Source organism: Vipera ursinii, assembly GCF_947247035.1.
Source record: "Vipera ursinii genome assembly, chromosome: 3".
Taxonomy (NCBI): domain Eukaryota; kingdom Metazoa; phylum Chordata; class Lepidosauria; order Squamata; family Viperidae; genus Vipera; species Vipera ursinii.
In genome coordinates this window covers 55,763,843-55,784,710 of record NC_139516.1, presented here as the reverse complement: position 1 = coordinate 55,784,710, position 20,868 = coordinate 55,763,843, and the positions used below count along the sequence as shown (strand labels likewise).

At 41.2% G+C, this 20,868-nt stretch overlaps 1 protein-coding gene across 1 annotated transcript in view; it reads left to right on the top strand.

Annotated features, from left to right (window-relative positions):
- The window catches only part of ERI3 (ERI1 exoribonuclease family member 3), a 257,091-nt gene that overhangs the window by 14,964 nt on the left and 221,259 nt on the right, over positions 1 to 20,868 (top strand). The window contains exon 3 of the mRNA XM_083358469.1: positions 19,201 to 19,317. Coding sequence (XP_083214595.1) covers positions 19,201 to 19,317 — 117 coding nt within the window. The remainder of the gene's footprint in view (positions 1 to 19,200; positions 19,318 to 20,868) is intronic.

The window sequence follows — 20,868 nt, the reverse complement described above, 5'->3', positions numbered from 1 at the left end:
TTAAGTTGGTTCTGCAGCCACCATTGCCATAGAGTACTTATTGATCCCTGGGAGTGGCACACAGCCTCAGATCAGTACTCTGCTCCTCTGTGTGAGATCCCTTTCAGCATTCCACTGAGATATCTCCCAATTATGATGGCAGACAACACCGCACCTCAGGCTTCACATGGTGCCTCCAACACTCCTGCGTAATCAAAACATAAGTCCTTCAAACCGGAGGCTGCTGGAAAGCTCAAGGCCAATGCTAAGGCCATCTCTGGCAAAAGGTCCTCCAAGGTGGCAGAGAAAGAGGCCAGCAGGAGGCAACAGGCCTTAGAAAGGCAGTTTGCCAAGGCCCAGAAACAGGGCATGATGGGCGCTGAACAGGTCTCTTCTCTGGCAAAGGAATCTGTATTTGGGCCACAGCTTGCTCCTCCTCCCTCGTCTGCCCAGAGGGTCTGGTCTCTGGAGGGGGATGATGATGACCAACCTTATCTTCCCAGGGCTGAGCAGGAGCAGATGGTTTCCTTTACCCAGGGACCAGGTATCCGACTGACGCCTCCAGTCCCAAGAGCAACGCAGTCCAGGCCCGAGGCCATCTTTACGCCCACAGCAGCCGGGCTTCGGCCCTCAGAGACGCAGGGAGTATGGTCGCTGGAGCAGTTTCAGGCTCTGACCTCCCAGGCAGTCGCCCAGGGATTGACCTTACAACGTCAACAAAGGTATGCACCCGAATCGGTGGCCTCAATGACATCGCCTTATCTCCTCCAGTTGGGAGCACCAGAATATTCTGACCCTATTTCTCCTGCCCGGTCTCCTTGCAGCGGAGTACCTTTTTCTGAGGAGTACGACCCGATGGAAATGCCGCTCTCAGAGGATGAGGATCTTACTCCGGACTCTCTTCCCTTTGTTGGTCTATTCAATCCGGCACTCTTTAAATCTCTGCTTCATAAGGCCAGCGCTACTGCTAAGATTGGTCCTGACCAGGTTCCCCATCCTGGTCCATCCACCAGACAAGACGCAAAGCCAGTATTTTCAGAGCATGTAGTCACTGAGCGTCACAACCTCTGTCCCCCTCTCTTCCTCAGCAATGGGGAACACCTGGCACTTTTTCCTCTCCAAGGGGGACAGACAAGAAGCTCTTTAATGTTGATCCGGCCTTGTCGGAAGTGCTAGAGGTTCCTTCTGTGGATGAACCTATGACTCCACTCTTCTCCTCCACGGTGTCCGGTGATATGGCTGAGACCTTGAAGGCAGAGGACAGGAAAACTGAACTTTCCTTCCGCAGGACCCACCAGGCATCAGCATGGGCGGTGAGGGCAGCCACATCCACCTCTTTCTTTGCCAGAACCTCCCTTCTCTGGCTCTGCCAACTTCAGGCCAGAGTACCCCCGGAGGAAGTCCAAATGCACCAGGACTTAGCCAAGTTAGTGGCTGTTTCGGAGTACATGGCAGACACATCTCTACATGCCGCCAGGTTCTTTTCTAGAGCCATAGCCTCCAGTGTTACCGCTCGTAGACTCCTGTGGCTCAAACACTGGTGAGCTGATGTTAAATCCAAGTTGCGCTTGGCGGCTGCCCCTTACCGTGGTGGTCAGCTTTTTGGGGAGGCCTTGACACCTTATTTGGTGGAAAACAAGGACAAGCGTAAGGTGATGTCTCATTTTCTTAGACAGGCAGATAGACGGCCTACCCCATACACCCACAGACAATTTTTCCAGTCAGAGTCAGGATCGGAGTTTGCTCAGCCTCCCCGTTCCTTCCCTCCCAGGTCTGACCGTCAATTTGACCGACTGGGAACCAGAGACAGACCCAGGTTGCAATTCCAAGCAAAGCGGCCCTTTCGAGGCACGGGGGGGCATCCCTTCAGTAAGTCTAAATGACTTCAGGATGGTCTCCCCAATTGGTGGCAGAGTGACGTTGTTTGTTCAAAAATGGGAGACCACCATCACAGATGCTTGGGTCCTCAACACCATCAGGAGCGGTCTGTACCTAGAATTCATGTCCATCCCCCCAGAGCACTTCATGCCTTGTCCGCTGTCAAAAAATGCGGTCAGGAAGGCTCTCATGTCAGAGGCTATTCAGCACCTCTTAGAAATAAGGGCCATGGAACCAGTTCCGGATGGGCAGCTAGAAAGGGGGTTCTATTCCATCCTCTTCGTCGTTCCGAAGATGTATGGAGGATGGAGGATGGAGGGCAATACTTGATCTAAAGGGGCTGAACACTCACCTCGCATACAAGAAGTTCAAGATGCAAACACAGTCCATCTTGGCCAGCATCAGGATGGGAGACTTCCTGATGTCCATCGACCTCACAGAAGCATACCTTCATATTCCCATCCTTCCCGCCCACCGGATGTTCCTCAGGTTTTGCTACAAGACTCGCCATTACCAGTAAAGAGCTTTACCGTTCGGCCTTTAGTAGGCCCCAAGAGTGTTTACCAAGATCTTGGTGGTGCTGACCGCGCATTTGAGGTCTGTCCCCGTACGCATCCAGTGGTATCTGGACGACATTCTCATCCAGTTCCTATCGGTCCAGGCGGCTCAATCGGACCTGGCTTTGTCTATCAAGACACTCCAGGACCACGGGTTCTTGGTGAACTTTCAAAAGAGCCAGACAGTTCCCTCAACCCGCCTTCTTCGTTTTGGCGCGGTCATAGACACCAAACTGTGCAGGGTCTGTTTATCTCAGGACCATCAGGACAGCATCAGAGCCCTGGTCCTTCAGGTCCAGAGGGAGCGTGCAGTCACCCTGGCCGTTCTTTCCCAACTGTTAGGGAAGTTGGTTTCCTGCATGGGAATAGTCCCATGGACCAGACTACATTCCAGGAACCTGCAATGGTTTTTGCTCCCATTTCAGAGACTGGACACCAGCTCTGAACCAAAGGGTAAGGGTTCCTTCTTGGACCCTAAACTCCCTCCAGTGGTGGACCTTGCCAGCGGTAGCCAGGGGCTCTTTGTTCCAGGAACCCGTTCAGATCGTCCTGACTACGGACGCCAGCCTGTTTGGCTGGTGGGCGCATCTAGGGTCTCAGTTGGCTCAGGGCCGGTGGTCCCAGTCCAACCTGAAGCACAACATAAATTGGTTGGAGCTCAGAGCCATACATCTGGCCCTATGCCACTTCCGCAACAGGGTGGTGAGACAACATGTCCTGGTCCTCACAGACAACATAACAGCAAAAGCCCATGTGAACCGGCAAAGGGATACCCGTTCCAGGTCCCTTACGGCCGAGGCCCAACTGTTGGGCTCTTGGGCAGAGACCAACCTCTCATTACTCAGGGCTGAGCACATCTCGGAGGAGGTAAATTAGCAGGTGGACTTTCTCAGCAGGTCGACAGTGGCTCACTCTGGCGCCTGCATCCTGGTCTCTTCGAGAAGATATTGGAGAGGTTAGGTTGGCCAGTACTGGATCTGTTCGTTTCTCCGGCGAATTCCCAGCTCCCGATGTTTTCCTCCCGGTTCCCCTCTCTGGAGGCAGAGAGGACGAATGCCCTCCACAGCCCTTGGCCCAGGGGCTTTCTGTATGCCTTTCCGCCTCTCCCTCTGATCCCGGCAGTCATCTAAAAGTTACTGCAAGAGCGGGCAGAGGTGATATTTGTTGTACCACACTGGCCAAGACGGCCGTGGTTTGCCGACCTTGTGAGTCTGTCAATCTCTCCCCTGTGGAGGATTCCTCCAGATCGTGTTCCACTCAGCCAGGGAGCTCTGCATCATCCAGAATCCCAGTGGCTCCAGTTGACTGGCACTTGAATGTTGGCTCCTGACACATGAGTCTTATTCATTGGAGGTAATTACGATGATTCAGGCCTCCAGATGGCCTACAACAAACAGGATCTATGACTCCACTTGGAAGAGTTTCTGTAGTTGGTGTGATAAGAACCAGTTAGATCTTTCGGCTATTACTATCCCAAGGATCTTGGACTATTTATTGGAGGGGCTTAACAAGGGCTTTGCGCCCAATACCATCCGCCAACAAGTAGCAGCTCTCTCCACCGTATTTACCTGGGGCAATTCAGAGCCATTGGCTCAACATCCTATAGTACTCTCATTTCTCAAAGGAGTACACCACACCTCCAGTGGTTCACTGGTATCCCTCTTGGGTTTTGTCACGGGTCTTGCAGGCCCTTACCTCTCCTCCATTTGAACCCATCAGGACCTGTAGTCTGCGGTTCTTGACAATTAAGGTGGCCTTCTTGATAGCCGTCACGTCGGCTAGACGCATTTCTGAATTGGCAGCTCTCTCTGTCAGACAGGACTTATGCGTTTTTCATGCTGACAGAGTGGCCCTTCAATTGGATCCCTCCTTTATTCCTAAGGTCAATACCTTGTTTCATACAGCGCAGGAAGTCATTTTGCCAGATTTTTGTCCTCATCCATCTCTTGCCTTGGAACGGCAATGGCACAATCTGGGCGTCCACAGGGCTTTGCGCCACTATATTAAGCAGACAGCGTCTTTTCACAAGTCGGAAGCCCTCTTTGTTTCCTTTTAACCCTCTACTATGGGGTGGAAGGTTTCTGCCTCCACTATAGGCAGGTGGATCAGGGCTTGTATTGCAGGGGCGTGCCAATCTCATTCCCTGTCAGTTCCCAGGCGTATCACTGCTCACTCCACTCTTAGTGCTGCAACCTCTGCGGCTTGGGCGACACAGGCGTCGATTGAGGACATTTGTAGGGTGGCGACATGGTCCTCGCCTTCCCCTTTCGTGAGGCATTATAAACTGGATAGGTTTGCCTCTGCAGACACCTCATTTGGCCGGAGAGTGCTGCAACAGGTAGTGCCACAGGCCCAGACTGATTCCTTCCCATAGGGACAGGGCAGCTTTGGTATGTCCCATTCGTGGTTTCTCCATCTATCATGCTGGAGAAGGGCCGTTGTTTTACCTGAACACCTTTTCTCAGCATGATGATGGAGAATCCACACCCACCCCTTAGTGTCCGTCAGGTCCTGTGTCAGGGGTATGGGAGCCAACATGTTGGACTGTTGTCGTTTGCTTTGCCTTCGTCTTGACTGGTAGGTGTCCTGGCCCCGGTCAGGCGTGGCAAGTTTGACTGACTTAGTCTAATTGGGCAGGAAGACGGAGTTAACCCATTCGTGGATTCTCCATCATCATGCTGAGAAAAGGCATTCAGGTAAGACAACGCCCCTTCTGGAAAACTAGACTCCCCCTTTCCCTCGCAATATTAAGGTGTTCAAAAGTGCAGATGGAAATTATCTAGTTACAGTTTAATTTATTTTAAAAAATCTGCTTTATCAAAAGTGCTATGAGTTTGTAAAAAAAGCCTTTCACACCATGACTGATTTTCCTTACAGATTCACTTAATAGCTTGAAATCTGAAATAATAGAAAATGTTAAGTGCAACAGCACAAAAAATGCATTTTTCCATAGAGGGTTTTTTTCTTATGGCAGTGCTAGTTGAATCAATATTCAGTAGTATTAAGACTAATAGTTACATAAAGCAAGTTTGGAGCAATTTAATAATAAGAGACTAAAAAGAAAAAAGTCCTAGCTGATACCTAAGTGCTTCAAGAATTTTAGAGCCTTATGCTCAGAAGGTATCCAATTACCCTGACTCTACTCCAAATTAAGTGATTACAGGGTCATAAACAGAGAGGGTTCTTTCATATTCAGAAGGTACATAGATTTATCTATGTATTATTACTTGTAGCAGTTGTCTTGATTGAAAAGCACTTCTTTTCTGTTGGTAGCTTTGTGTAGTTTGCCTGGTCTTAACCTTTCATTTAGACATTGGAATTATTTTTATTATTATGGTTCATCGCATAGTCAGCCTGATGTGTAGACCGGATTTGGCATTTTTATCCACCTATTGAGTCCTTCCCAAGGATCTGGGATAGGCAGAAATTGATGTTTCATGATGTTAAAGGTATCATCTCAGGATGTAAGCTATTCCAGGTAAAGTTGCCTTTTGCAGTTGAGTGATGGTGTTTTTGTCATTAGCAGTGGTGTTCAAGTGGTGCTCCAGTTGTTTTGGCATTGTACCCAAGGCACTTATTACTATTGGTACTTCCTTTGTTTTCTTTTGTCACAATCATTGTATTTCTATTTGCAGATCTGTAGTTTGTTATCTTCTCCAGTTCTTTCTCTTCTCTTCTCCTGTCTTCAGGTATTGCCACTTCCTCTGTCCAGTCTTGTTTTGACTTTCTTACCTATAGTTGTTAGGTCTGGGGTGATATGTGGCAGGTGCCTTTCTGCTTGAATTCTAAAATTCCAAAGCACTTTAGCTTCTTCATTTTCTATTACTTTTTCTATTTTGGGCTCCCACCAGTTTTTGCTCGCAGGCAAATAGTATTTTCTTGCAGAACTTCCAATTACAAAGGCCATTTTGAAAGCACCATAAAATTATGTCTCAGCCCTCCTGGATAAACCAGATAAGAAACACAACATGATGTGCTAATTCTACTTTATTGTAAGGCTACATTAACAGAATCTTGCAAGTCTGAAGGTGCAGACTTGCCACCACCTTCTTTAACTGCCTGAACAATTGACAGGGTCCTTCCTAATTTTTTTCCTGTTATTCCCATTGGGTGCTCCTGACCTCTTGTCTGAATATTTCCTAGGCAATATCTTGTTTCCCAAGGTCATCTACACATTCCATTCCTTTGTAATTGTTCATATATATATCTTGAAATTCTTGTTGGCAGGCCTCTTGCCCGTGGCTACAGAATTACTTCCAGAAACTTCATTATGCCCTGCACATGCACACATGTAAGTTTGTTTGCATTTTAGTCTAATGCAAATTATCCATATAATGGCATTTCAGCCAGCCAATATACTGCCACCCTTTATATAATTTTGGACACGGTGGCTCAGTGGGTTAGGACACTGAGCTTGTCGATCAGAAGGTCGGCTGTTTGGCGGGTTGAATCCCGAGTGCCGCGTAACACAGTGAGCGCCTGTTACTCGTCCCAGCTTCTGCCAACCTAGCAGTTCGAAAGCACGTAAAAATACGAGTAGAAAAATAGGGACCACTACGGTGGGAAGGTAACAGCGTTCCGTGTGCCTTTGGTGCCTAGTCATGCCGGCCACATGACCACGGAGACGTCCTCGGACAAGCGCTGGCTCTTCAGCTTTGAAACGGAGATGAGCACCGGCCCCTGGAGTTGGAAACGACTAGCACACATGTGCGGGGTAACCTTTACCTTATATTACATGCTTATATACATACCTAACCATAAAGTTATTTCTTTTTGACATAAAAGAAAAAAAAAGAATGAGAAATAGTATGCCATGCAAACTAAAGACATGAGAAGAAAAAGTAACATAGCTAGAATAGTTTCTATTTTTTGTGTGTTTTTCCATACAGTATTATTTATCCTTGCAAACTTTGTTTGCTTTAATGATATCCAGACACAGTTTCATATATTGCCATTTTTCCTTTAAACATTTTTTTCAGGATCACTAACTGCAACCATGAACTTTCTTGGTCTTGGTCTTCTTGATGCATTTATTCTTCCTTCATGTAATTGTTTTGTGATTCAATTCTCATACATTTTCTCCTTCAGTGTAATATATTTCATACTTGTCACTCACTTAAATTCAGTCCACATTAGTTCAAGCTGCCACATTAAGTGGTAGCTTCTCTTTCATTAGGTGTCTTGAAGCAGAGGCTGGTTGATTATCTGTCAGCGATGGTCTAATGATTCTTGTACTAAGAGAGGGTTGGATTAGATGGTTTCTAAAGTCCCTGTGATTCTTTTCTGGTTTTATATCACATATACTTCTTAAGTATCCTATCCCCACCACATTCACATTGTTTTGATGATTCCCAGGACGTATTCAGTGCCATAGATATTTTGACTTCTGCTATTTATCCTGGCTTTAATTAATTGAGTTCTTCCTGAATTAAAATGGATGTATGTACTTTTTTTTTCTTTAGATGATTAGGACAAATATATGTTTGTACTGCAATAGTATTCTGAATATTTTTTCAGTTCACCCGAATAATGTGCTGGTTTGAGTATTTCAAGCGAGATATGTGATGGTATAATAACACATAGTTTGTTAGTATAGTTGACCATATTTCACCATGCTAATGCAGCAGTGCTTTTTTTTTCTTTTTTCTACAACCAGTCTGTATGGTCAATTTTGCAGAATGTTTGAAGTTGGATTTGAGAGTAGGTGGATGGCCGCTAAAGCATATTGTCCATTACCGATGGAGGCCAGTGAAGGACCACTGAATTCAGCCAATTCTCATTAAAATAATAATTAAAACTCACTATGCCAGTACTGTTTACAAGCTGTCCCTTCTTTTAATTGCCTTAGAAATAAGATTTGGTGGTGGCGGTGGGTGGGGGAAGTAGAACTGAAGCATTCCACAATTTCTGATTCTTCTATTTCCTCCTCCCAACCAACTTGGAGGCATCAACTCTCATCTGTCAAAGTGTAAATCAGCAATTAAAACACAAACAGCGAAATGCCAAAGATGACCTGGAGCACAAAGCGACTGACAAACAAGTCCGGACAAATCGGAGGATAATTTATAAGCATTGCCCTAAAATCTAATTATTTGGCAATTCGAATTTGCAGCCAGCCAGGGCTGTGCAATAAATTTAACTCGCCATAAATTATTTAGGAGCAGCCTGTGGTGTAAATCAAAAACACAAGTGTTTGTTTAAGAAACAAGGTCCTTGTGCATAAAATGACTCTTTTTTGTGTTTCACAAAGAAGAGACAAAAACTGTTAGATGTGATACCTTAAATTCTTGTTTTGAAGGTGTAAAAAGTTGTTTTTAAAGCAGATAACATTGTCCTTTTTCTTATTGTGAACATACTGGTACTATCAATAGAATTCTGCTTTATAGTGCATTGGGAACATTTCTCTTAAATTTTCTGATATTTTTTATTCTATAGCTATCTTTGTCTAGGTGTTTGTGGGTGTGGAAGGTGGATACACATGCACATACATACCTTTATTTTGCTGTGAAGGGGATGAATAAATATTCTCAGTCCCTCCTTTTTTTCCTTACTCAAGTCGGGTATTGCTATCCATCGCCCCTTATTTAAATAGATATTTGAAATTTTGAATTTTTTATTTTCTGTAATCTAATATTATAGACAATGCTGTAAACAAAGTGTTCCTCTGTGAATATCGGTATAGTTTTTTTTTCTGTTTCCAATTCAAGAGATTTCTCTCAAAGTGGCTCATATATTGAAGGTTGTAGTTTTTCCTTTCAGTAAGGAACTCAGACTTAATTTTGTTCCCTTCATTCATGTTTCCATTTTTCCTCATTACTGTGAAATCACTTCAGGAACTCTCCCTCCCTCCCTCAATGGACTGAAGTAAAATAGGTGGAGTTTTAAATGCTAATATATCGGGGGGGGGGCATGAATGTTCCCATTCCGTTGTAAAGCAAGGTGAATATATATGGGTTTCCCTCATAAAGTGGGAATGCAATACATAAATGCAAAAATCTATGAAAAATCTGTAGCATTTCAGGACCAATTGGTTTGTACAAATTTAACAATATAAATGGGAGGAAATACACGTTGCCAGCACAATCTACCCATTCACTTGTTAATTCGTTCCTTTATTCAGTTTCTGTAGCTACCCCTCTCAACCAAGTGACTCTGGGTGACTTACAGTTCTAAAACAATTAAAAATAATAAAACAAGAGAAACAAGAAATAAATTCATAGAACAACCAAAATAGTTAAATCCAAGAAATGCAAGCCTTAAACAAAGGCAACTGGACTTTCTTTTTTTCCCCTTGAAGATATTTCGCTTCTCACCCAAGAAGCATCCTCAGTTCTGACTGAATGCTGGGAAATGGAAGGATTTATATTCTTCCATTAACTATTACCTGGATGATTGAGAATCTCCATAGATTCTCCATTCTCCATCCCATGGCTTGGGTCCGGGATATCTGAGGGAACACCTGCTGCCGGCATCAAGTTCCCTTCATCCAGTGCGCTCCCACAGGGAGGGTCTTCTCAGGGTGCCACCGGTAAGAGATTGCCGGCGGGTAACACCCAGGGATAGGGCCTTCTCAGTGGGGGCGCCTGCCCTTTGGAACCAGCTGCCAGTGGAGCTGAGGACTGCCCCCAACCTCCGTTCATTCCGCCGGGGCCTGAAGACCTGGCTCTTCAAGCTCTCTGGCCCAGGCTGAGGATTAATTTATTTTAATTGGGGTTTTATTTATACAGGGATAAATTTAATCTTTTTTAAACTTGGTTTTTAACTTTTGTATTTTTGGTTTTTAATTACCCTGTAAACCGCCCTGAGTCCTCCGGGAAAGGGCGGTATATAAATGTAATAAAATAAATAAATAAATAAATAAATTTTTAAAGCCTTACAAAAAGACGACAGAATGGGGCCATGTTAATCTCTGAGGGGAGAATATTTCACAAAGCAGGGGCTACAGCAGAAATGGCCCATTGTCTAGTTTCTGCCAATTGATACTCTTTGACTGATGGGATCTGTAACATGCCCAATCTGTTGAATCAAATTGGACGGGGTAGAGACAGTCCTCAGATAATAGGGTCTCCAGCTAGCTATGAAGGGCTTTAAAGGTGACAACCAGCACCTTGAATTTTCCCTCAGAAAAACACTGATGTAGCTCATGTAGAAGCTCATGTAGTAATGGTGTTACAAATGCCATATTCAATACCATTTATTAACTGCAATCTGCACCAGTTCGTTTCCAAATGCTCTTCAAGGCCAGCAGAGATAATTTTAATTGTTTTCTTTTTTAAGTTAGGTATATACCACTAAATCTATTCCTTTATTTTCTATCAATTTTTTCTGTTAGTTTTGTAGTGAACTTACTTTATTATGTCTGAAGGAAACAAAAAGTACCCTAGCAATGTAACAGCACACTAGTTAGTATATAGGGTAATTCTGTGCAAAGTAAAATGTGCTGAATTTATTTTTTAGGATGTATATTTGAAGACTACATGGGGTTCCTTAAGTCAAGGATTGCAGAAGGGTGACTTGCTGAATTAATCCAAGAAAATATATTATTCACACTTGATAGTATGGGCAGAAAACATATAAATGTTTTTCTGATGGATTATCTGACAAAAACATGAAATGAACTGAAGGGCAAATTTTTAAAAAATTGTTAAAAAACAAATTGGAAAAAGGTATTTTGGATTGTAGGGAAGAAAATCTAATGGGCCCTTTTCACCTTTTCATGTCTAAAATTTTAATGCTTAAATTATCTCAAATTCTTTTTTGCTATATTGCTGTATTTGCATCAAATGTTTTTAACTAGAATTTTCACAACACCCTCCTCTTGCATATTTCCCCCTCATTAGAATGTCTGTATGTGGACATTCAAGCTGTCTCCCTTATTAGAAAGTCCTCTCTTTCATCTATTTCTTCAATTTGATTGACAGTATAAATCCATTGTAGTATTTTAAAATGGGTAGATTGTCAGTTTGCATCTATGTGCTCCAAAATTCAACTTGTTTGGCTGTGTATGTAAGTGCTTAGCATTTTATAATAGCTTCTAATGAAATTGTAGGTCTGTAATAACATTTGGAATATCTAAAACAAACCATATGCTTGTAAAAAAGTGGGAACGCATTGGCTTTAAGCCATAAATTCTGGGTAATGGAATGCTTTTTTCCTCTTTATGTTTGATAGATATTTTTGTTTCTGCAGGAATGTCAGCTCCTAATTTCATGATGTATCATGGGTTTTAGAAAATTGAATTTAATAAAGGCATAAGATGAATGGCAGCTTTAAAGGTCCCAACACTTGTCTTTATTAGCTGGATGGACGGCGGGCTGCCCAAATGCTCCTGTTCTCCAAATGGAAGCTTAAATGGAAAATACCACAGAGTGTTGTAGGTTACATTTCATTGCAAGGCTAGTTAACATTGTTAGTGAGCAACAATTCTGATTTCATAGGGCTTACATTTGTTGCAAACATGGCTGGAGATGGAAGAAAAAAGTTGTTGTCTTCCAGTCCGTCCCCCTGGGAGTCCTGAGACTTCAACCTTTTGGGAAGGCCTTTTCTTCTTGTTTTGAAAAACTGAACAAGAAAGCCAAGAAATAATGGAGGTGATAGAAAATAAAGCAGTTGATTTTCCCACCCAAGATATTGGATTTCTTAGAACAGAGGACGTTTTTAATCCTGTAGCTTTCATAATTTGAGCAGTCATAAAATGCTCAGAATTTCTCATTTCACTATAATTTGTTTTTATCTACTACAGGGGTGTCAAACTGCCGGCCCATGGGCCGGACGCATCATCCGGAAGCCGCGCCCACCCCATTGCTGGCATTGGCGAAACAGTCCCGATACGTTTTGCGATGTCACGTGACATTGCGAGTTTGACATATCTGATCTACTAGTTTACTCTAGCCCCCTTGAGGCTGTTTTGTATGCTTCATTCTTTGTTTTCTTATATGGATTCAATTGTTTTCCTAATGCAAAGCTGCTTGGCAACTAGGACACAGAGTTGATGTGGTAAGGAGGAGAAAGATTGGAAAGTATGCTGGTAATAGTTTAAAGAGAAACTTCAAAACTGGTAAATCTTTTGCATAATCTGATGTATATTATATGAGAATGATTGCAAACAATAGGTGTATAGCAAGATTGTTGAAGACTATGTCATACAGAATCCCCCCCCCCTTGTTCCTTGAGCTATATCACATGTCCCATTCAGATGTTACAATTACTACTAAATGTCATCATATGAGGGACAAAATATTTTTGATGTTAATATCATGAATAATATTTTGTAGCAAAGCTGTCAATAAAAAGAGACATTCAGTAGAATCCTAAATGAGGACTAAGCAATAAATCTCTGTTCCCTGATTTTCACAGTTTTACTAACCTGCTAGGCTCAACTAGCCTGGATTCTCTTTTATGCCTAACGTAATACAGCTAGATAAGAATAAGAATATATTTTTGTCAAATAGAATGAAGCCATATTCAACAGGTTTTTTTTGCCTTACCTCATTGGAGAATGCAGTTCTCTCTTATTAATTAATTAATTAATGGGACTTATATGCTGCCCTATCTCCCGAAGGACTTAAACCTCCCTATAGCAGTTTAAATATATTGCTTTGTATGGTTCAGTGGATTTCTCTGATCTATGCTTTGTGACCTTCAAGGTTAGCAGTTATTGCCTATTGACATAACTGATATCTTGGCCTTGAGAAATTTGGGTGTTGCCTTCTCATTCATATAATAAATGCTAAATGCTTGAATGGATACTTTTTCTGTAAATTAGTGGTAATGTTGATAATTATATGATGTGTTCAACTTAATGGCTACATTTTTAATTTTGATAAGAAATGTGTTAATTGTGTGTACTGAATTAAAAGTATTCAGAAGTGAACAATTCAAAAACTGCAGCTGATTTTTTAAAAGATAGTAAAATTTATCTGCTCTTTAGAAGACCAGATCCTGAAGTTGAAACTCATATACTCTGGCCACCTTATGTGAAAGAAGGACTCACTGGAGAAGAGCCTAATGCTGGGAAAGGTTGAGGGCAAGAGAAGAATGGGACGACAGAGAATGAGGTGGCTGGATGGAGTCACTGAAGCAGTAGGCGTGAGCCTAAATTGACTCCAGAAGATGGTAGAGGACAGGAAGGCCTGGAAGAACATTGTCTGTTGGGTTGCGATGGGTCGGACATGACTTTGCAACTAACAACAACAACAACAAAAATTTATAGGGACTACTTGATATGATCATATTCTGTCAGTGTCTTGTGATCTGGATCAGTTTGCTTTTGAATTCAGTTGGTCCGTCCGTCCGTCCATCCATCCATCCATCCATCCATCCATTTCTCCCCATTGTATTACAGGTAATCCTTGAGGTACAAATGTAATGGAGCCTGCCAATTATATTCGTAACCCTAGGATTTGTAGGAATGAATCACGTAACTTGAAAGTGATCACTCCCTGCTTTTGCTCATGCATTCACTAACCACATGTGCAGGTCGTTAAATGCACAAGGTATCTCAGGGTGGGGAAGGCCGTGGGGGGGCATAGTGCTTCCAACCACCCAAGACCTCCCCCGACCCACTGAGCTATCTCATGCTTCCCCCTGCCCCCCATCCTGCCCAACCGGATCAAGCTGTGTCTCCTTGCCAGCCTCAGCCATGTTTTCTCCTTGAGCAAAGGCTTGCTGTGGTCTCCAGGGACAAGAGATTGCGTCCCTATAGGCTCTAGTTGTTTTTGCAAAAAGTCTCTGCTGCTGAGAATGGACGCACGCGCCCCTCCTGTCCTCTGTTCTTGGCAGCAAAGGCTTTTTGCAAAGATGGCAAAAGGCTTTGCAAACAGACGGAAGCCTTCAGTGCTTCAAGGATTCACTCCATTTGCAAAATCATCTGCCGCAGATGTCGTCCAGGCCTCCATTTGCAGAGAACAGAAGCCTAAAGTACCATGAGATAACGCTAGATCAGTGGCACGAGATGTCACGCTACTGATCTTGTGTGATCTTGCAGTACTTTAGGCCTCCATTCTCAGCAAGCGCACCAAAGGCCTGAAGCACTGAAACAGGCCAATACATCTTTGCAAGGTGAATATCCACAGGCCCAGTGCCTGTGGAGACCTGGTGGGGAGGGGGATAGGCAGAGCAAATATTGCAGTGCCTCTGCGGTCGTTCGTAAGGGTGAATGACTGCAATGGTGCTGCAATATTGGTAACTTCAGGACTGTGTCGTAAGTACTTGGGGAGGGGTTATGTTTAACTTTGAATGGTTGCTAAGTGAACTGTCATAACTTGAGGATTACCTATATAGCCTTATAGGATACACAGTCATTAATTTATATTTTGTTCTTAAAACTTCTCAGTATTCCTGTTTGAGTATTTTATCATCTCTATTCATCCTTTTATCATCTCTATTCTGCCTTTTCCTTTCTCTTGATCAGTTCACTCTTCTTTATACAGGAAGTCCTTGACTTACAATAGTTTATTTAACGATCATTCAAAGTTACACAGCACTGATAAAAGTGCTTTACAGCCCTCTCTAAGAAGTTTATAGAGTCAGCGTATTGCTCCCCAAAATCTGGGTCCTGATTTGCTTTACAGCTTTGTTACTAACTTAACAGCTGCAGTGATTCACTTAACAATTGTGGCGAGAAATTGTGGGGAAAAACTCACTTAACAACTCTCTTGCTTAGCAACAGAATTTTTGGGCTCAACTGTAGTCATAAGTTGAGGACAACCTGTATATTTGTTATGTGATTCAGTCCTCATTCATTATATCAGGTGTGGGGAACAATGACCCATTTACGACCTGTGGACTTTGACTCCCAGAATTCCTGAGCCAGCAGGTTGTAAAGGGGTCGTTGTTCCCCACCCCTATCTATATGATAGCACAGAGTATAATCATTGAACAATAAAATCTTGATTTGTGGGGGAAGGGGATATTTGTTACCCTTGAATGTCTCAAACCTGAATTTATGTCATTTGTTTCAATTTAGATAATTTTATATTAAACTGATGCAGTTGATATACATTTATTCACTTATTTATCTCCTGCCTTATGCTATGGAAGCCACACTAGCATATATAGCACTTCATTCTCCCATGAAATAGATAGGATATATAAAGTGTGAGTGGTCCGCATAACTCAGTGAATATCTGTGGCGAAGAGTGAACTAGAACCTGAGCTTCCATAATGCCATCCCGCATCTTAGCTACTGTACATTTGAATGGTATGTAAAGACATACATTGATGGAATTTTTAAATGAATCATCTAGACCAGGGGTCTTCAAACTCGGCCCTTTTATGACTTGTGGACTTCAACTTCCAGAATTCCTCAGCCAGGCATGCTGGCTGAGGAATTCTGGGAGTTGAAGTCCATGAGTCATAAAAGGGCCGAGTTTGAAGACCTCTGATCTAGACTATTACAGAGGAGAAGCATATCTGAATGGAATTTTGCCCATTACAGTTGAGGATTGGTAAATGGAAATTCTTAAATCAAGGTAGTCTTCCCACGACCTGCATAATATTTAATATGTGACCTTCACTTTCATATTCCTACAATTTGTATCTCTTGAGTTTATTATACATTTGCTCTAATTGAAGCAGTATACAGTAAATTTTCTTTATTGTAATCGTACATTTCTAATGTTGTTCTGAAAAACAAAAATTTGGCCCAAACTGCACCTGCCTGGCATAAAGCAACTCTGCAGTTCCAAAGTTTTATTCATTGTCAGTTCTTGTACTCTTTCTGTTAGAATTCCACCAAATACCTCCCCAGGCAGATTTAATACATTTTGTAGTTTTAAAAGTTTCCCCACATATAATGAAATAATAGCATTTTTAAACATAATTAGTGCATTTATACCTTTCCTTTTGTCAGTGGTTTTCCTATTTACTGTTCAATGTTTATTTCAATTTCACTCTGACATATCACTAGTAAAGGTAAAGGTAAAGGTTCTCCCGCACATGCGTGCTAGTCGATTCCGACTCTAGGGGCCAGTGCTCATCTCCGTTTCAAAGCCGCTTGTACTTACTGATGAGCCAGGAAATGACTGCCTTGGACTTGTCCACCTATTTTTTTTTCTCCCTGAGTGCTGAACCCTATATTTCTCATCTTTTATTGGAGAAGACATAATGTTCAAGTGTATCAATATCCTTTTGGACTTTGAGCCAGTTTTCTGCTTTGTGTTGTCTGCAAATTTGCTGACCATCTCTTTATCCCCTTGTCTGAGTCATTTATAAAAGTGTTAAAGAGCTCCGGGTTCAGGACAAAACTCTGATGTATCCCACTTCATGCCTTACTGTATATAGACATAGATATTTTAAGCTTCATGAATTAGGTATGGTTGTTCAACCTACTGTGAATCTATCTGATAGTGAGACCATCCATCCCATAGAGTTCCAGTGGTCAACATATAGCTAAAGAACATAACACAATAAGTTGCGTGTGGTTTGTTTATAATTTAGTCCATCGTGTGAATTCAGCCATTATAGTTTAGTTTTATGTGAACCTGGCTGTAGACAACAAACTAAAAAAGGGTGGTGTCTGAACCTATTTGTTGTATAGTAGTGGTCTATATTGTAGACCAGTCTATGGTCAGAACCCAAAAAGGTGAATCCATTCCTTTCTTCTGTAGGATTTGGATTCTTAAGATGCAAATGTTGCTTGGCAGACTTTCTTTTTTAAAGCTTATTTTTTTCTCCTCTTCCAGATGTTTTCAGGCAGTTTTGTTGTTGTTTTTAAACTAATTCTATTCATGTTTAAAAATTTATGAAAGCACTAATAAAAATGTCAAAGTGGTAAAAATGTTAGCTTTTGCTCTGCTTTGATTAAATTTTGCAAACTGTTTTTGAATATTAAAAAGCAATTTTTTTTATTCTCTCTTCCCTCCACAAGTGATTTGAGAGGCCGGATGCTTGGCTATCACTCAGTAAGCTCATTTGCACTCTAGAGCCCCAGCATCATGTTTCTCTATTAAATAACACAGACAAATTATCCTTTAAAGACACCAAACAAATTGTCACTCCTCTTACATTAAACTCGGGAGGAGGTGGAGTGGGGAGAAAGAGACAAAGGATTTTGTTTTTATTCCCTGGTTGTTTTTTTCCACTCTAATTTCATGTGAATATTTTAATAGTAGCCAGACCCATCATAACTAGATTTGTTTAAACTTCTTCTAACAAGCCCGTATAATTTTTAAAAATATTTTTGATGATTCAACTACCGGTACTTCAATTTTTGATATTTCTTTTTTCTTGTATCAAGGTAAATTTGTCCCCAAAAAAGAATGTTAGGAAGAACATTACACTCAAATTTATTCTGAGTTTCTTTTCAAGAGTTGCAGAGTGAACATGATATTAGCATGTTTTAAATTTTAAATATGTGCATATGTTTCTCCTCTTCGTGTTTCTTAGTTTAGTGTTTCTTAAAGTGTGATCAGAGGACACCTGGGGTCCCCAAGACCCTTTCAGAAATCCACAAAATCACAAGTATTTTTCATCCTATGTTGAAAAATAAGAGCATTAAAATCCTATGGAAGAATTCTGAGAAACAAAGTGGCAGTGAATGTGTCAATTTTAGTTTTTAATAAGGTAATTGTTGCTTATCAATTGCCTCATTTAGTGATCTTTTGAAGTTTTGATGGTGTAAAAAAAGTCACCATTATTCTTGCTTTTGCGGTGGTTGCAGTGTCCTGTGGTGACATAATTGCAATTTGCATGTTTCATAATTATCTTGCAGCAAGAGAGTAATAGAGAAGTAAAATCATAAGTTGCAGTCACAAGATGTTTCACTTAGCGACCATGGCCTTTACTTAATGATCGAAGGAGAAGTAAGGTTGTAATCTCTTGTGATAGTGTAATTTTTCCGCTTAACAACCAAGTTATGGTGGTTTTTAAGTAAGGACTACTTGTATGGTACATATTGATAAATATTATCTATGCAAGCAAAAGTTATATTGAGATCTTTCATAATTTTTAAATGTGGGAAGGGTCCTAAGAGAGAAAAGTTTAAGAAATGGTGCATTAGATTGTAAGAGGTCGGGCCTCTCAAATGTCTACAGTTTTATATAATGGATGATGCTAGATAAATTAATAATTACAGTACGTTTATTTGCTACAATGAATACAACTTTCATTTACATGCTTATTTTTTTATATATCTGCATATACCGCAGCAATATTTTGGTACCTTTGCAAACCAGAGAACAGAGACTTAATAAGAAAAAGGCCCAGAGCTCTAATGAATGTTATGATAGAAATATATACTTTCGACTGGTGGATGATTTTGATACCTTCTTAAATTTGTTCATCTTAGAATTGACACTTGTCCATCTTAGTAGGATGAATATTGAGTGAGGTTGTATAAGAGTTTTATTTTTTTCCTCTCTAGGTCTCTCCAGTATCTTCTCTTTTACCTCATGTCTCTTCTGCTGGTCAATTAACATAGTTGAATACAGTATGAGATTCTTAAAATTACATATTAGGGCTCAGAATCGTTCAGTGAATCACTATAGAAAGGCAATTTAATTTATATGTGGTATTACTGTTGCTGTATGTCTTTCCAATTGTAGTCTTTAACTCCACTGAATGTATCAATATGAGGGTTTTTTTAAAGGAAGTACTAAAATGTCTCATGGCATAAAGAAGGGAAAACATTCTGTTTATTGAGTGAATTTTGAGAATCCAAGCTATTATTCTTATCTTCGATGGCATCACATATTATATAGGGTTTCATGAATTGTGGTTTAAGTTGTTAATGTTTTGCCTAGCTGTTTATTTAAATTAGGCTAATATGTTGTAATTTTTTTTGTAGGAGATAATTGAATTCCCCATCCTGAAGCTGAATGGCAGGACAATGGAAATTGAATCCACTTTCCACATGTATGTGCAGCCAGTGGTCCATCCTCAGCTCACACCTTTCTGCACTGAGGTAAAGCTGTTTCTCCTTCTGAGAATTTAATGTTTGTTGCCTTGCAATTTCTTTAGGAGGATCTGAAATGCAGGCAGTTCTTTTATCCGCTCATAAAAAAATGATTACGTCTCTAAACGTCTTCATTGTTTTGCTTATAGTAAAAATATGTAACTGGGTATCTAGACTCCAGGATATTTTCAGTGGTTTAAACAACAATGATTTTAACGAAGTTTAAACTAAGAAATTACAAGACTGAACTTGCAATCTCTGCAAGACTGAAATTATATGTTACACAGTCAAATTCAAGTTACCATGCCCCAATATCTGCATTCAACATATTATTCCCACTTTTTCAGTTACTTTCCTGATGCTACTTACTTCCTGTGAACAAGGCAATATTGAAGCAATAGATGTGTCTGTTTTTTACGATCATCTATGAATAATTTGAGAAGGGGGAACATATATATCTCATACGCCAAAATCATATTGTAAAGGAGGGACGGAAAAAATAGAAATTGAGACAACCTGCATTTGTTATGGAAGCTGTATATGTGAAAGATGAAACCATCAAATCTGGCTTCCCAATTGACTTTGTCCCGAGATCAAAAAAGGGGATCACATAACTTTAGGACAGTACAACCATCATAAATATGAACCATTTGCCAAGGATCTGTGACCGTGGGAATGCTGCAACGGTTGAAAGTGTGAAAAATGGTCATAAGTCAGTTTTTTTAGTGCCATTGTAACTTTGGGTGGTCACTAAACAAATGGTTGAAAGTCGAGGACTACCTGTATAATACATTTAGTTTAGTTCCAAAGCAAAAACACAATATTTTGCTTTCCTCCTTTTTGTACATATTTTCTTTCTGTTCTTGTAAGATTTTGGTTTCCTGGGTAAATAGCTGTTTACAGTAACCTCCCTTTCTCTCCTTGCTCTGCATATGTTTCTTCAGGATTGGTATCACTTTTGTCTCTGCACTTCTAGTTATAGGACTTAGCTTTATAGATCTCTTTGTTCGCACAAAAAGACCAGGTCTGATTATCTGATGGCATGCCAGAGACAAGCGCTTATTGTAATCAGGAAACTGTCTTGGATTAGAAATACGAGGGTATATTAGATAAACACCATAGGAAAATCCATTTTGTTGGCATTGTCTTGGAGATTGCTTGGTTCTCTGCTCTTCCCTGTTTTTTCTTTTTCCATTAGTATAACTGCTATGGCAAATTTAGCAATTGTACTCTATTGTCTAACTGTCTTCAGTTATTTGAAAAAAAATATAGCTTCATCCCTTGCAGGAGTAAGCAATGTATTTTGCTGGAGTGTACTTGAACTATAAGATTTTGTAGGGATGCTTCTAGAAAGAGTACAGAGAAGAGCAACAAAGATGATTGGGGGACTGGAGGCTAAAACATATAGGGAACGGTTGCTGGAATTGGGTATATGTAGTTTAATGAAGAGAAGGACGAGGGGGGACATGATAGCAGTGTTCCAATATCTCAGGGGCTGCCACAAAGAAGAGGGAGCCAAGCTATTTTCCAAAGCGCCCGAAAGCAGGACAAGAAGCGACG